The 17,631-nt window shown below is 46.7% G+C and overlaps 1 protein-coding gene across 20 annotated transcripts in view; it reads left to right on the plus strand.

Moving 5' to 3' along the window:
• Positions 1 to 17,175, plus strand: part of FNBP1 (formin binding protein 1) — a 113,684-nt gene extending 96,509 nt beyond the window's left edge. For 3 of the 20 annotated variants that reach the window (XM_033138315.1, XM_033138318.1, XM_033138326.1), the window contains 7 exons: positions 1,628 to 1,642; positions 1,813 to 1,848; positions 4,595 to 4,704; positions 5,772 to 5,904; positions 7,363 to 7,484; positions 10,113 to 10,252; positions 10,897 to 11,280. In XM_033138315.1, coding sequence (XP_032994206.1) covers positions 1,628 to 1,642; positions 1,813 to 1,848; positions 4,595 to 4,704; positions 5,772 to 5,904; positions 7,363 to 7,484; positions 10,113 to 10,252; positions 10,897 to 11,075 — 735 coding nt within the window. In that variant the 3' untranslated portion in view covers positions 11,076 to 11,280. Of the gene's footprint in view, positions 1 to 1,627; positions 1,643 to 1,812; positions 1,849 to 4,594; positions 4,705 to 5,771; positions 5,905 to 7,362; positions 7,485 to 10,112; positions 10,253 to 10,896; positions 11,282 to 14,223; positions 14,256 to 15,596 lie in introns of those variants that run through there. The other 17 variants (XM_033138316.1, XM_033138319.1, XM_033138327.1 and 14 more) reach the window with 11 other exon arrangements.
• Positions 17,176 to 17,631: the final 456 nt, after the last annotated feature.

The following is a 17,631-nucleotide window of genomic DNA, read 5'->3' on the forward strand; positions in this document are numbered from 1 at the left end:
CTGCCGTCTGTAAAATATGTACGAAACCCTCTCGACTTGTGTCATATGTGGCTCTGCTGAAGTTCACAGGGATGCTAGCATTCTGGCTGGGTGGGTGGGGTGTTAAAAGGTCTGCCAAAATTTTATGGGGCAGGGTAGAGGGAGGAAGCAAGCAGGTGGGATGGGATCGTGACACTCCCTGCTTCTGCAAAGAGGGCCCTGGATTGTTTCCAGCACAGGCCCATCAAAATGGCACTGCCTCCCCATGATTGCAGGCGGGGGGGGGTGTGGTTCTTTTGTGTGTGTCGAATCAATTTGATGGTCCTTTCATAGTCCACCCAGGTACTAATTCCTGGACTGGTGGATTTGTCCTCTCTCTAAGTCTGCCCCATGCTTTTGTATCTATGGTTTTGAGGGACAGGGCCGTAGCCCAGTGAGGACTAGAATCTTCTTTTGTTTTAGGGGAGCCACTGTTGTGCAGTGGTAAAGTACATGCTTTGCATGCAGAAGGTCCCAGGTTCAGTCCCCAGCATCTCCAGGTAAATCTTGGAGAGGCTCCTGTCTGAAAACCAGGGGAGCCAATACTGGTCAGTGTAAATGATACTGAGCTAAATGGACCGATGGTCTGACTCAGTTTAAGGCAGGTTTCTATACTAGCTGATCCTTTTAACTGCAAGTGTCAGGGGATTGAATCTGGGACCTTCTGCATGCAAAGCATGCACAACAGGAGTTCCCCTAAAATGAAATAAGATTCTAGTCCTCACGGTTCTGAATTAAGGACTGGTTTAAACAGGAACATAGGAAGCTGCCTTATACAGAGCCAGACCATTGATCTGTCTACCTGCAAGTTCCAGAAATTAAACCTGGGACCTTCTGCATGCCAAGCAGCTGCTCTTCCACTGAACTACGGCCCTCCTCTAATAACTGTAGAAGCAGAAACATTAAAAAATGCATCATGTTAGGAGAAGCTGCCCTTTGAAAAGGTGTATATTAGGGGAGTTTGCTTTCCCAAAACCATATATTAAGAGAAATTTGCAGACTAACTTTATTGAGAGCATTTTTATTTATTTATTTCAAACTTGTCTAGAATTGTGGAGCATTGAACTTAAGTTTAGAAAAAACAAGAAACAAAGAGATCCTAAAATTCACCAATTTGTCCATCCTTACTTGAGATACTTCCCTGTGCTCCCACTCCACCCTCTGTTAATGCACTTAGAATCATAGAATTGGAAGGGACCTCAAGGGTCATCTAGTCCAACCCTCTGCATTGCTTAGCAATCCACTCCAGAATAAGAGGCAAACACTTTTAGAAACGGACAATAGACGTTTCCCTTGTTCTCAGCAAAACAGCTAAAAGCAATATTTAGTCAGGTTTTCACTGTGCACAGCCAAAAAGTCAAGCACTAAAAAAAAAATTACTTATCCACACCTGCAGACAAAACTCGTGAACTTTTGCACAGTTGTGCGACAAACGCAGTGTCCCATTTTCACAAGCCGTGTGAGGAGTGTGTGTGACAGTGTGTATAGACGTGCATCATTTGATTATAACGTTGGAACAGGTCAAAGTTCCACACCTTCTGATACACCTTTGTGTTTTTTCCCCCTCTTTCTCTTTCTCCTCCTCCTACTTCTCCGTTCTTACATGAAGCTTTCTCTCAAGCTGGTAAGCACAACCGCAGCAAATGTTCTTTCGTGTCTGTGTTTTGCAATCACAATTTTTTGTCCGCGTCAGTTGCAGCCCGTCCTGAGCGAGCGCCCCTGAAATTAACTCAGATTTTCTGTTGTCTCTTTTCTGTGTGTGTGTTTTTTTGTTTTGCTTTGATATTTTATCAGATAACTCTGAATATGCAGGTCTGGAATCTAATGGAGGTGATCCGGTTTTAATGCCTATACTGAGCTGCTAAAAAAGAATAACTCTTTAATTTTAGTAGTTTAGTTACTTTAATTATTAGGTTGCGGCTTTAAAAAATGCAATCTGAGGTTGTAAAAATGTAGTAGGATTTTTTAAAAAATACTTTCCATTAGGTCATAAAAATAGAATGATTTTCAGTGCAACAAGCAATCATAGCATTATAATTATTTATCTATGATAAAATCAAATGAAGTAAAGTTGATTCATGCTTTGATCTGTTGCTGCATCTGATATAATGCATGAAGTATTCATTTATCCTTGGTTTCAAAGATATTTATCAGTAAAAGTAAAAAGAGAAAGTGTTGGTGTTTCAGTAAATTACAGACAAGAACCCAGATACGGTAATTCAGAGTCTAGATCAATGGATCCCAAACTTTCTCATCCCTCCTCCTTTGGTTCCATGCCCTCGTTCCCATGCCCCCTACCCTATAAAAAGCATTATTCAGAATAGTGGTTGGCACAACATATACCGGTAATAATAATTAATTGCACATTTATTCAAAATCCAGTTAAAACTGTTTGGTTTAATTAATTCAACGCAGCAGGTGAACTTTTTTTCAATGATACCAGCTTTTCAAAGTTTGGTAATCATTTAGCAAGGGTCTTAGGTTAAATAAACAACAATTATTTAACTAAAGTATTTCACTTTTCAGTAAATTCTTAACACGGTGGGTGGGCTTGATGAAGTGATACCAGTTTCCCAATGTCTGGTTTCAAGTCACTTAGCAGGAGTCTTAAATCACCAGCTCTTGCTGCCCCTTTGCCTCTTCACATCCCCTAGAGATAATCCCACTGGCCCTCCAACCAAGGCAGTTCTGCACACTTTGGGAACCACTGGTCTAGATTCAAGAACACACAGCACATACGGATCCTGATCCCAACATGTATTTCTAGCCCCCGGGCCATTGTATGGGGAAAGGTCAGCCAGCCCTGATACTGAATTTTTTGGGATCCTTGTCTGTTTTTTACTGAGATTAGCTTCAACCACTGCTCTGATAATTCCAATGACTGGCCACAAAGCATTTCCATGTCTGGGTGTTGATATTCATTGGTCAGTGGCAAACTACGTTTTTCAGCCTTTACACAATAGTACCTCAGAACAACTAACGCCTTGTAATCAAACCCCCATCAATCCCAACTAAAAACGTTAACTCCATCTAATTTCAAAACTAGTAGCAATAGTGGAATGAAGTTTCTTACAGATATTAATCTGAAATCCTGAATCAGATAATGAAGGGTGGGGTTTGCTTCAAGATATGGTGCTGGAGAACACATAAGCTTGGGGAATACAAAGGTTTTGATCACCAAACCTATTTATGAGGTTGTTCATTGGATTTTATGCCCTGGTTTTAACCTTTTTCACGACCTTTTCAGCTTGGCCAGAGTCCGGTCATTGAATAATATTAATTGGAATAAAGGCATCTTAGTGGATTAATCCCATGAGCTTTAGTTGGCAATAAATTGGTCTCAACTGAAACTCGTATGATTAAGCAATTAAGCAATTAAATTTGCTTATGAATGAAACTGATGGATTATTGCCAGCTATGCATTACTTAGAGAGCAGACCCACTAAAATGAATGGAGCCGAGTTTGCCGTGTTTATTAATTTCAGTGGGTTTACTCTGAGTAGAAGTAAAATAGGATATGAAGCAGTAGTTCTGATGCAAAGCATGCTTCCCTGGTCCATGCATCTGGCGTCGATGGCATCACCTCAGAAGAGGCACCCACTGCTGATTGCCTCTCAAGAAGCTGATTACTCTCTCCAGCATTATTATTTTCTTTCTCTCTGTCCTTCTAATAGCAGACTCAAGTGGTGAGGGATGACGGGACAGGAGCCAAAACAGGCCTTCAGGCGGCTCAGGGGAACCCCCTAGTGTCTCCATACGCACCCTCCAAAAAAAGAAGAACAAAAATCTTTTAAAACTATATTGTCCTGGATTATCTCTGGATAGACAGGCAAATTAGTCGAAAAGGAGCTGGTGGATTATTTACAGCTAAATAAAAGTACATCCAAACGAACTGGGAGTTATAATCCAAAACATCCAGAGGGTGCCAGGCTGAGAGGAAGGCAAAAGCAAGTATGTAAAATCAAGAGGTGTTATCACCCCCCACTCCCCTCCAAGAGGCATTCCTACAGGTCAGGGGCCTGCTCCAGTCCAGCAGAAGGACTGGAGAATGGGGTGGCACAGGGGCAGTGAGAGGCACGGCCTGCAAGAAGTCCCGTGGGCCAGTTGGAGACAGCCATAGGGCCAGAGATTTGGCCCACGCACCAGAGATTCCTCACCCATCACATGCCCCGTGGGGAACAATGCCCCTGTCACACCGCCTTCGTTCTCCGAAAAAAATGAAACAATTGCCTGCCTCCAGCCAGTGGCAGGGCTAAGTGGGCTGTTGTTCTGATGCCAAACTAGAGCAGTGCCTCATCATGAGAGGGTTTCTGTTTTCTTGCCTAAACAGAACCACCATTTAAATCAATTTCAGGCTAGGCTATAGCAAGAACATGCCTGGTCACTTCCATCCTTGACGAAACCCTTGCAAGGGGCTGTCCTTCACCCCTTAGACTAGTGAGGACCCTCTGGGTCTCCAAAAACTGGGATATTCCTTGATGGGCCGAAATTTACAGACCTCTCTTTCTCCCTCTCCCTCCCCCCCCCACCTTGCTCCCTCCTCCCTCCTCTTTGACGGCTACCCTGGCATGTCTAGGGTGGCGGACCAGAGGACTTCAGCAATCTGCCCCCTGAGCAAAGAAGGAAGAAGCTGCAGCAAAAGGTGGACGAGCTGAACAGGGACATCCAAAAGGAAATAGATCAAAGGTATGGTTGGCAGGAACACGCAAAGAAGCACTTATGGCTCAGTGGCACTTGCCTTGCATTCAGGAGGTCCCAGGACTGTCCTTGAATCTCCCATTTCTTGGACCCCAGATCAGGGGAGCAAAAAGGTTTCAGCCCAGGAGTGGTTCACTTGGCAAGCAAAAGGCATTTGGCAGGGCCGTGGCTGTCTGGGCAGCTTGGTCTTCCGTTCCAGGAACTTCCCTTCTTCAGATGCCCATCCTTCACCCTGGCCACTAGCCCACACTCTGTAGAAATTTGCAAGCAGGATTTCTGCACCCGAGCAAGCCAGGAGCAAGCTTGGAGATTTCATCATTTGCCCTGACCTACCTCACTAGGTTGTTGAAGGAGAGGGACCAGCCAAATATATCTCTGATTCTGCTTTGCATTCAGAAGATCCTGGGTTAAATCTCTGGTGGCATCTCCAGGTATGCCCAGGAATGTCCCCTTCCTGAAAACTTGGAGAGCCTCAGCTGCCAGTCAGTGTAGACAATACTAAGCTGGATAGACCCCCAATGGTGTGACTGACCATTAAGTTACCTTCCTATGTTCCTGTTTCTTTGAGCCTTTTATTCAGAACCATGAGGACTAGCATCTACTTTTATTTTTAAGAGAAAGGGCCATAATTCAGTGATCAGAGCACCTATAATGAGGAGGTGATCCCAGCTTTTGGTAGTGTTGGGGTGCAAGGGAGTGTGCAGTTTAATTATTTACTTACATGCTATTTTCATTGCATTTCCATCCCACCTTTTTCTCCAGGGAGTTCAAGGTGGCCTGCATGGTTCTCCCCCTCCTCATTTAATCCTCACAACAACCCTGTTAGGTGGGCTAGGCTGAGAGGCAGTAACTATGACCTAAGGTCACCCAGTGAGCTTCATTGCCAAGTGGGGGCAGGATTTGAACCCTGGTCTTCCAGGTCCTAGTCTGACACATCACATCGTCACATCACCCTGGCTCTCATGCAGATATGCTCTTTAATTTTTTGTTTTTTGAGGGGGGAGGGACGCACTCTAGCCTCCCAGTCCCTGATATGCTTTCCTTGCTCCTTGCAGAGATGCCTTAACGAAAATGAAAGACGTCTACATCAAGAACCCTCAGATGGGAGACGCAGCCAGTGTGGATCACAAGCTGGCCGAGCTCGCCCAGAACCTGGAGAAGCTGCGTCTGGAAGCCCAGAAATTCGAGGTATGGGAAACAGCTTTTAATTTGAAAGACAGCAAAGGTAACAATGATACTTTAGGAAAGCGTTGGGGAAACCTGTGACCCCCCCGGACGTTGCTGAACCTCATGTCCCATCATCCCTGGACCATTGGGCTATGCCGACTGCAGGGGCTGATGAGAGATGGAGTCCAGCAAATGTATTGGGGTGACCAGACCCCTGATCCAAGAAGAGGCACCTTGCTCTCTCATAATGGAATGCCTCATTAGGGACTGGCATTCTTCCACCCCTTGCATTCCCATCTCTTGAAGTGGGGAACCATGATCCAAGAAGAGGGATTTCCACCGGAGAGAGGGCCCTACCTAGCTCAGTGGCTAGAGCATCTGTTTGAAACCCTGGAGAGTCAATATGGGCAATACTGAGCTAGAAGCACAAATGGTCTGACTGAGTATAAGGCAGTTTGCTTTGTTCCTGTGTTATTGGGAAGAGTTTTTAATTCAGCTGCCTGCCAAACCAGCATGCCAAGGAACAGTTCACTGCCAGGAAGCCTGTTTGAAGCTGCCTTTTTCTAGTTGGTGCTTGGATTCAAACTGCACCTGTAGACAGGCATTTGCAAATGGAAAGCTTTGGGGTGTCTGCATAAGGAAAATGTCCATTCACAAGTGTCCAAACTGCTCTTGCAAATGGCAAAGCACTGCTTGCTGTCAGTCCCACCCACCTAGCCCATGAGTGAGGTCAAAATCCAGTCTAGATGCTACCATCAAAAAGGCCACTGCTTGCCCAAAATTGGAAATCACAGGAATTACCAACGATTGATGAGTGGCAGACGAAGATGGCCGAATATGCAGAACTTGCAAAACTGACTGGTAGGGTCAGAAACCAGGATGACTCGAGGTTTCAGAGAGATTGGAGTAAATTTGTGGAATATTTAAGATTGAATCGTGGAAGTTTAAAAACACTAGTAGGGCTGGAATAAACCTTTGACATAGTTTAATATGAAGTAATAAAAACTGTGTGTTGAGAATGGACTAGAAAACCTGCTGACGAGATGGAGGGGAGTCGTAGGTCGGCAGAGCAATGGTTAATGTATTTTAGATGTTGAATTGGTCGTAATTTGATGTATTTTGAAAAATAATAAAAACTTATTTTTTTAAAAAAAAGCCACTTCCCCCTTCAGTCTCTGACCTGCACTGTTAGAAAAACTTAGAACTTAGAACTTAACTGAGTGTCAGGCTTTTTTTAAAATTTTTTTTATTATATTAACTTTTCAAATTTCACAAATTCTTTTAAACAACCACCAGAACAAATCTCTTATCTCCGTTGACTTCCCATCCACCCTTCCACAATGTTCTTTTCTTACCTTATAAAGCAGCTACGGTATATTACTTACATTTTACCCTTAACCGAGTGTCAGGCTTATGTAGGATAAGGTGGCTCCAACCCTTTGTGGACTGAGATTTAGTTTCACTCCTTTCCCACCACAGGGCTGGCTAGCTGAGGTAGAAGGCCGGTTGCCTGCACGCACTGAGCCAGCACGCCGCCAGAGCGGGATGTATGAGCCTCAGAACACCTTGACTGTCAACAACTGCGCCCAGGATCGTGAGAGGTACAGTATCTGTATTACACGGTGTCCGTTCAGCGACTTTGGGCTGCCATTTTTGCTCAAGACCCTCTCAGGTTGCTTCTGTGCTAAGAATTCGTACCTGCACGAACCTCGAATCTCACAAGACACCAAAACACTCATCTCATGAACAATTGCTTGCTTTTATGTGCAGGGAGAATCCAGGCGCCATTTCCCACACAGCTAGCCTGGGATAGAGGCTCTGCTTGTCCATTTAGAGAGCCACTATCCACACTAGGCTAGCGAGACCAGTAAACTGAGGTGAGAGTATGAACCAGCCATGCCGGTTCACTATGAAAAACACACCATCCCTTGCTTTCTGCCCCTCCATTTCTCATGCACAAATTAGGCGTCCCAGAGTAGGGGTAAGAGAGCCTGTTGGAGGAGAATGGCAGCTAGCCACAATGGCTATGCTCTGCCTCCATGGTTGGGGCCAGTGATGCTTCTGAATACCAGTTGTTGGAAGGCATAGGAAGGAAGAGTACTCTTGCACTTGGGTTCTGCTTGTGGGTTTTCCTTTGTGGCATCTGGCTGGCCACTGTGAGAATAGGATGCTGGATTAAGTGGGCCACTGGCCTGGTGCAGCACGGCTCTTCTGCTGTTCTGCCTCCACTTCTTCCAGATACCAGGTGCTGGAACCCCAGGAGGGGAGAGTTCTGCTCTTGTGCTCGAATCCTGCTTGCTGGTTTTCCACAGGCATCTGGTCGGCCGCTGCTGTGAGAACAGATGCTCGGCTAAATAGGCCAGCAGTCTTATCCAGCAGGTGCTCCTTATGTTCTTATGAGTTAGTAGGACACAGTAGCCCTGTGTGTACCTTAACTCATTTGTTATGCGCTCTGTTCACGGCATCAAGCCAGCTTCCTTCAACAACTGCACTCAGAGCCGTCTTAAGGGGATCTGCCGCCCTGGCGCGGCTATCCCTCCGGCGCCCCCGCCATGCCGCCTCTCCGCCGCCTCCCTCCCGCGCTTGCCGCCCCTTGGGAGGGGGGTGGGCGAGCGGGGGATGAGGGGCGTGGCGCTGGAGCGGCGCGGGGCTCTGCGCGCCCTTCCAGCGCTTCCGGGATGGGAGGCGAGGGCGGCCGGCTCGCGCTCCCGCGCGCATCCGGATGGCGCGGCGCAGCCGGGCGGCGCAGCTGGGCAGCTTGTGCCCCATCGGGTGGGCGGCCGGCTCGCGCCCGATGGGGCACAAGCTGCCCAGCCGCGCCATCCGGATGCGCGCGGGAGCGCGAGCCGGCCGCCCTCGCCTCCCGTCCCGGAAGCGCTGGAAGGGTGCGCAGAGCTGTGCTCCTGTGCTCTGCTGGGCAGCCAGAGGGCGTGGCGTGGCCGGCCAGCTCCCTTGCCGGGAGTCAGAGGGCGCTGCCGGCAGGCGCTGCCGGCAGGCGCTGCCAGCGGGGCTGGAGGATGGAGGCGCCCTTCAGGCCATTGCGCCCTGGCGCGCCGCGCCACCAGCCCCAATGGATGAGACGGCTCTGACTGCACTTCCACCAGTTACTAAGCAGACATGATCCTGAGCACAGCAGCTCACTCTCACAGCTCCTAGGAAAATTTAACAGCAGCTAGTGGCCCTTGGAGGAGAACTCTGGGCCTCTTTTTCTCTCCCTATACACCCTGCCCTGAATCTTGTTGCCCAAGCAAGACAATTCCCTTCCCTCTCTGGCTTCTGCTACTGCTGTTTCAGCCGGTGCTGCTTCTCACTACACAGCTCCCCCTTCTGGATCTAGATGGGAAAGCAGCAGCAGAGTGCAAGAGCTTCTTGGCCAATCTTTATATGAGGGGTGGGTGGACAAATAAATCTGTCATTACCGGCCCTCCCAAGTTTTTCATTCTGCAACAATTTCTGGATTTTTTTAAAAAAAGCTCTTTATAAATTGGATCAATATTTTCGTGGGTATTTTTCTTAATAAACCCTATTTTTGCATGCCGTTTCAACCAGTATGCGTGGTTTTTGCAAGCGATTTTCCCTGGTGAATTACATCTTTGTGTGTTGCTTTTATCTGCTCTGCTAAATGATGTACCTGCAAAATACGATTTAGGAAAGGTCGATCACACACGTGACACAGCATCAGCCTTGCATGTGGAAGGTCCTGGAAGCATTGATCCCCAGAAGGATCCCCAGGAAGAACAGGGGAGGGACTCTTTTCCTTTTTTTTTCTTTTTCTTTTTTGGGAGGGACTTTTTTCTGAAACCATGGAGATCTGCTGCCAATCAGTGTTAGGCAGCACTGAGCCAGATGGATCGATAGTCTCAGTCAGTGCAAGGCAGCTTCCAGTGCTCCAGTACAATTCAGTCTTTTATTCTGAACTATGAGGACTAGAATCTTGCCTCGCTGTAGCTCAGCAGTAGTGCAACTGCTTTGCATGCAGAAGGTTCCAGGTTCAGTCCCTGGGATCTTCAGATACGGCCAGGGATTACTTTGGGTTGAAATCTGAAGAGCCACTGCTAGTCAGTGTCAAACAATGCTGAGATAGATGGGCCTGCGCCATCCTTCTTGGTGTAAGGCGGCTTCCGAGACTGCTATATAATGACACTGGTGGACCAGCATCGCCTCCTCCCTCCCCCCCTTGCCCTCCAAGCCTGTTGCTATAGTTGCTGTGTTTCTTTTCCTGTGTTGAGCAGTCCAGATGGCAGTTACACAGAGGAGCCGAGCCAGGAAAGTGAGGTGAAAGTGCCGGCACCGGAGTTTGACGATGAGTTTGACGATGAGGAACCGCTTCCCACGATCGGGACGTGCAAAGCTCTGTATACCTTTGAAGGTACGTCCCAGATCCCTCAGGGCCAGGTGCAGTTTGTGGCCAAGGGGACCCACCTTGGCCAGGTGCAGTTCCAGAATGTGGCCAAGGGGTTGCACCGTGGCACGTGCAAACAGATGGGAGGGGGAACCACCCATACTTTTACATTTGAGGATCTTTGGCACATACACAGCAGCCCCAAGTCATCCTCATCCTCGTTTTACACGCATGTGCCATTGCAAAATGGCTTCCAGATGCTTTATAGGAAATGTGGTGTAGTGGTTAGAGTGTTGGATTAGGACCTGGGAGACCAGGGTTTCAAACCCCACTCAGCCATGAAGCTTGCTGGATGACCTTGGGTGAGTCACTGCCCCACCTCACAGGGCTGTTGTGGGGATTAACTGAGGAGGGAGGGGACCATGTGTGCCACCTTGAGCTCCTTGGAGGGAAAGGTGGGATAGAAATGAAATAGATGATAGATTAGATAGATAGATAGATAGATAGATAGATAGATAGATAGATAGATAGATAGATAGATGGATGGATGGATAGATGGATGTTGTGGGTGCTTTTATTGTTTTAAAGAAAGAAAGAGAAAAATCCGCGGGAAACACTAGTCCTAATCTGTCAGGGGTTTTGCTTTGTTTTTTTTATCCCCTGTCTCTCAGGTCAGAACGAAGGGACGATCTCAGTCTCTGAAGGAGAAACGCTGTTCGTCATCGAGGAGGACAAAGGCGATGGCTGGACGCGGATCCGAAGGAACGAGGACGAGGAAGGTTACGTCCCAACCTCCTACGTCGAAGTCTTTTTGGAAAAGAATGCCAAAGGTGCAATGACTTACATTTAGCTCGCCTGCCTGGGTCGCTTTCTTTGCTTCCGCAGGGGCTGCCGCGGGCGCTTTTCCTCCGATGCTGTGACGAAAGCCTTTTGCACCAGAAAAGTGCATTACTCCCTATTCCAAAAGGAGCAGACTTGTGCTTCTCCAAGAACTACGAAAGCTTGGTCAGATGAGAGGGTGTCACAGGGAGAGGCGGGGGAGAGAGAAAAAGTATGGGTGATAATTGTGGGATATGCCCCCCCCCCAAAAAAACTTTACTTTCCTGACACAAGAGTTGAAATTGCTCAGAGTTTCGCTCCCTCAAGGCACAGAATGCACGGCTAATTATAGAAGACAGTCCCTTGCGCTTCTACTTGAGAGTATGCATCATTGTCTTTTATCGGGGCTTACTCCCTAGTAGGCATGATTAGGGTTGTGGCCTTAATGAATATTTCCGTTCATATCTTCTGCAGGTAGGAAAGTGACATTAGTTTGTTGATTTCATAGTATCGTCTTGGACACAATTGACGTACAACTTGTACGCTCTCATCTAGGCTGGCAAAATGTGGCCTATTAAGCCTTTTTCTATTTAAATTTTTTTTTTGATTTGGGGGGAGAAGCCTTAGATTCAAGGTCATACACCTTCTGTTCACCTTGCAATCTTGCCATTCAGGTGTGCAGCATCTGAGGATCTCACTTTGGGATGCATTTGAGAGCAAGGGAATGGTGTCTTGGAGAAATGCATAAGCAGATTGCTGCTGCTACTAGACAGAGGGGTGGTGGTGGGATGGAGCAAGGGGCTGGACCCTTTCCCTTCCCAACACTAGCAAAGGTAGGATAAATTGTGAGCTTCGCTGGCTCTTTCTCTGGGAGCTGCTTTTCAACCCACCACAAGAGCACTTAACGCAGGCATCCCCAAACTCGGCCCTCCAGCTGTTTTGGGACTACAATTCCCATCATCCCTGACCACTGGTCCTGTTAGCTAGGGATGATGGGAGTTGTAGTCCCAAAACAGCTGGAGGGCCAAGATTGGGGGTGCCTGACTTAGCTCAAAGATATGGAAAAATGATCTGCCCTAGCAGCAGCTTGGTGAATATAAAGTCTGAATGTAGGGATGTTGCTGTTTTCATTGTTCAACACACTCACAAAGATGTGTGTCTTTCTTTAATGCACACTGTGGTGACCCGGATGTGTGTTTTTATTTTATTTTTGTGTTGCTGTGGAAAACCATGGGATTACTCAGAAGCTTTTACAGCAGTTCCGAAATGGTAAGACTAGGGGTGGTGGGCCCACCTCCCAGGAAGGCAAGCTTGCTCACACCACTAAGCAATCTTCCCTTGCAGCTTGTAAGAGAACGCCAACCTGCCTTTTCGGTTGACGTGAGGGTGTGGCAAGGCCTGGAAAGCCTTGCTGGTGCTCTGTGTGAAAGGGATGTGTGCCCCAGGAATCTTCTACGGCAGGGATGGCCAACTCCCAAGAGACTGCGATCTACTCACAGAGTTAAAAACTGGCAGTGATCTACCCCCTTTTCTGGGGTTCAGGTCAAGGTGGTTGAGTTTTTGTTCTTTTAGGAAGGAAGAAGGCAAGTTTTTTGGGGGGTTGGGTCAAGGTTGTTGTGTTTTTCTCATGGAGGAGGTAAAATGTTGAGCTTTTTTTAGGGGGGCCACAGTTGTTCAGCTTCTTTGGGGGGACCCAATGATCTACCAGTGATCTACCGCAGACGTCCAGTGATCTACTGGTAGATCATGATCTACCTGTTGGACATGCCTATTCTACGGCATGTGGCGTTCCACCTGTCATGGGGTTCCTCACATACACACTCACCAAACGGAAGAAGGTCCCTGAAGGCAAAGATCCTGAACCCACACCAATCCCTGTAAGTTGGCTCTGTGCACCTGCAGAAATTGGCACCAGGCACCAGCTTCCTCTGCCACCTCAGCTTCTGCTGTTTTGAAATCAGACGTTAGCTTCTAGCCCTTAAGACTGCAGAGGAAATAGTCAGCAGGAGGAGAGATTTTCAGAAGGTGGGGCATTGTGTGTCCCACATAGGCGTTTTAAACCCTCTGTTGTTCCTAGTGGAAGCAGAACAAAACATGGAAAACAAACGGGTATTTGCAATTTAGTGCAAGATCAGGTTTTTTGAGGGGTTTTTTTTTGGAGGTGAGGAGCAGACCTTTTGTTTTATTTTGGAGGACACTTGCAACCTTGTCTGTCGGAGATCAGAATTGTTGGAACAGCACACAGGTGCTGTCTCCGAAACTTGAGCCAGCTGGGGAAGTTCTCCAGTTTTGCCACGGAGGGCACCCTGCCCCATGACTCACTGCTAACACGTGTCAACTCCAGAGAGGTGCTCCTGCATCAAGCATCATTGTGCCATATTGTACCCCACTCCCACCAAATGGACACCTGGGCCTCTTGCCATAATAACCAAGAAGTATTACACTTGCTGACCTAAAGAGGCGACATTGGTCTGAGCCCTATCTGCTTTTCAGTGGGCAGCATTATATGGCCAGGTAGTGGCTACTGCAAAGGCAGGCAAGTGGAATTGGCTGGAGAAAAGTGTTGCATTGCATCATCTTCAACATTTTAGGGCGAAAGTGGGGGGTTTGCTTTCATCCCAGGGGAAATGTTCCCTCAGGGGAGGGGTCCCTCAGTCTGCCTGCAGATTATGTCTTGTGCAAACCCACTCACCTGCTGTACAGTATTATTGTTGCAGGGCAGACACAGATTTGGAAATGCATCTTTGCCCAAGGTATTATCCTGACTGGGGCAAGTTTTTTCTCAAGGAAACGCCGTCCGCTTTGGGTCTCTTTAGACCTTCCTTTCTTCCTGGAATGTAGATTAAATCTTCCCAGGGAGAAGCCCAGAGACCTTGTAGTACAACCATCACAGTTTGCAGGCATTTTCCCAACAAGTCAGACTCTCCCACTGTTTAAAGGACGCCAATGCACTTTCAAATCTAGGGTGATTTTTTTTAAGTGATTATTTTCATGTTTGCCAAATTATTTTTTTAGATGTTCCTGAGAGCAACTCAATTGCAATTATGTAAAAAGCAACAAGGGCCATTAAGTAGATGAGCCATAGTGTGTATATGATGTAACTTAAACATAAAAAACCTGTTTATGATGTTGAAGTTTCTTTCCTTCTTTTCTGTGTTTTTCCATACTTCCTGCTTCAGAATCAGCATTATAGGAAAGTCCACCTTCTGAGGTTTGTTAAATCTAGAACTGTTTTTTTATATTATTATTATTATTATAATCATCATTATTCTATTGAGTTCCTTCTCTTAGTTATTTCGCTATCATTTCCAGCAATAAAAGAAAAAGAACCTGTTTTTTCTCAGACTCGTGAGATTTTCTTTATGTTATCTGGCCACAGAAATAATTTGTTTACTTTGCCCATAGCTGCTGGAGACCATGGCATGACACTAGATCACATCACTGCTTGTTCCTCCATAAAGCTGTTCATAGACAGTTGCCAGTTGCTTCCGTTTAAAAGTCATTTTTCATCTGCCTTAAGAGTTCTCCATTAGCTTCTATCTGCTGGTACAGAAAACATGGATTGCTTGCTTTTTTTAAAAAAATGTTATTTGTGCATGCCACCTTCTTGAATTCAAAATAATTTGCCTTTTGGTGCTTGCTTTCAGTCATTTTATTCTGGGGTGGGGGGTGTCTTCATTTCACACATCCAGAAAATGATCTGTTGATGGTAAAGAGTCTGATTCTTGTCACAAATGTCCCCTGTCTGGAACCCTAGAGTTGCTGCTGCTAGCTAGCATTTTGGACATTACTGAACTGGATGGACCGATGATCTGACTCATTTCAAGGCAACTTCCTGCGTTTGCCTGCCCAAGAGGGCTTTTTAGGAATTCCCCACAGAGAGACTGGCTCCTCTGCAGATGTGAACACATTGCGCCAGAACCAGCAAATCAAGAGGAATCTAAGGTCACATCCATACCACATTTAAAGCACTCATATCGTTTGGACAGTCATGGCTTTCCTCCAAAGAAAACCTGAGAATTGTACTTTTCTAAGTGCTGGGACTTGTAGCTCTGTAAGGGGTCTCCTTACAACTCTTAATTACCCAGAATTCTTTGGGGAAAGCCATGACTGTTAAAAGTGGTATAAGAGCACTGTAAATGTTGCTAGATGTGACCTAGGACAAATGATAGCGCGATCGTTGCCTGCAGCTACACCCGTCCATTTATTCTACCCCACCACTGATCTATCATTTGCATCAGTGTTGGAATAATAATATGAGGTTCTGTGATAAATAAGAGTATGTCATCAGCAAATAAAACCCAATTTAAAATCAACTGAGTTAGGACTGCACATCTGTGCCTTCATGAGAATCTTCCTAAAAAGGATCCCTGGGGAGATAATAATAATAAAATAAATTTTTGTCTTGTTTTCTTAATCCGTTTCTGCTTTAGATCTTCAAGGTACAGTGCCCCTGGGCCTTTTCTTTTTGAACACCTCCTTCCCCCAAACTTCTCCCAACTTGTGTGTATCTAACGAAATCTCTCTTTTCTTTTTCTCTCTCTCTGTTTAGATTCCTAAATGTGTTGGCTGCTGGTAACAAGAGCATCGGGGCGAGCAGGGGCACAGGAGAAACAAATGGTCTGGGGTTTTTTTTAAGCACCCTGTTTGCACCAGGGTTTTTTTTGTGGGTTCCCCCACCTTTTTTTAACAGCAACAACCCTCCCTCGTGTTAGGCTCCCCTCCCTTGGAAACGGAGCTATCATTTGCAGAGGGAGGAATAAAACCCTTGCCCCAATAGTGGATGCATTCCATGACTCCCAACATCATCACCCAGTTGCTTGCTAAAACTCTCCAGCATGCCACCTGCTGCATCAAACTAACCCATCCCTCCTCTTCCTCTTAAACCATGTGGAAGTTCCACCAGTCTCATTTAAATGGAGGACGTAACCAAAAAGCTTCCGTCATGTCCGTGTTGCTCTCTGGTAGAGGCAACAGCAATTTGCTTTGGCTAGCTGACCACCATTATGTGCCACCTTTGCTCATCCATCCTGACTCCGTTGCTGATAGTTTCTAAAAGGGGGCTTGCAAGGCAAGCTGCCTTTGTTCCCATTTTGTAGATGAGAAACCGAGGCTGAGAAAACACTGGGGTTCTGCTTTCCTTGCAACCACACACAGGCAAACCCACTTAAGCACATGGCTTCTAAACCAGGTGTGGGGAAACCTTTGGATTTTGTTGAACTACGATTCCCATCATCCCTAGCTACTGACAGTGCTTGCTGGGGACCTGATAGGCATTGTGTCGTCATTCAGCAACATCTGGAGGGCCAAAGATTCCCAGCATGCCTGCTCTAGACAGCGGTGATCAGAGCTAAATAGTGAATCAAAACCAGTTTACAAGTCTTGCATTCAGTTCTGGTTAGGGAGCTTGGTAAGTAGATTGCTGATTTTAATCAGGCCTAAACACTGGAGTAGTTCAATTGAAACCCAGCAGTAACATTATGGGTTGTATCCAATGTCTGCTCTGCTCAGAGTAGACACATTGAAATTAATGAGCATGGCGAACTTGGATCTATTCATTTCAGTGTGGCTTTCTTTACCCTAAGTCTGGAGAATCTAACAAGATGGCCCTGGTTGGCCCCTGTAAGAACAGGATTCTGGACTAGATGGAGTCTCCTTGGGCCTGACCCAGCAGATGCTGCTTATGCTATTACTGCTTCATAACCTGACCTCAGCTATGAACTCGGGAGGCAGCCGTTAAGGCTAGGAGCCTTCTCTGACAGCCTGCCTTCTGCAGAATGGGAATAATAAGTGCTTCCTTAGGACAAGTTTGGAAGGTCTACGAAGTGCCTATGAGAAAAGAACCGCAAAGATACCACATAATGGTATTTTCATTTTTTTAAAAATAGAACTTATTTAAATAATATTTAGTGCCACTCACTTCTGTCTCTAATCTTAGGGTGGCAGCGTGTGGTGGGGAAACTTGTGCCTTCCCATGTTCTGATACATTGTGGTTGGACTCCAGCTCCCATCAGTCGCTGCAGCCACCGTGGCCGACAGGAAAGATGGGAGGTGGAGTCCAACAGCATCTGGAAGGTCACATGTCTCCCCATCCCTGATCTAAGCAGCAGCATTCCCTAGTGCATGCGGGGGATGGAAGGATGTCTCTGTTGAAAGAGAGAGCGGGGAGGATGCCTGTTCTTAGATCAGGAGCAAGGAACCTGTGGTCCTCCACATATTTGTTGGACTCCAGCTCCCATCAGCCCCAGCCAAGGATGGTGGGAGTTGGAGTCTAGCGACATCCAGAGGGTCACTAGCTAGCCATGTTTGCTGTAGAAGCGATGTTTATGTGGAAGCAAGTCCCGTTGTATTTAGTGGGGCTTTTCTTCTAGCTGATATGTCCAGGGTTGTGACCCTGGTCCTGCAACCAACTCCAGGCTGCTGCAAATAAGTGCCAAATCCTGCATGTTAACACTGCAGCACACTGACAAAACACAGCAGCAAGCACAGCATTGTCCTGACAACTATTTTCCCCATTATGCTGTGCTCACTTGTCCTATCCAGGCGTTGTGTTTCATTAAGCGTACATGAAAATATGCCTAGGAAAC

Source organism: Lacerta agilis, chromosome Z, assembly GCF_009819535.1.
Source record: "Lacerta agilis isolate rLacAgi1 chromosome Z, rLacAgi1.pri, whole genome shotgun sequence".
NCBI classification, from domain to species: Eukaryota; Metazoa; Chordata; class Lepidosauria; order Squamata; family Lacertidae; genus Lacerta; species Lacerta agilis.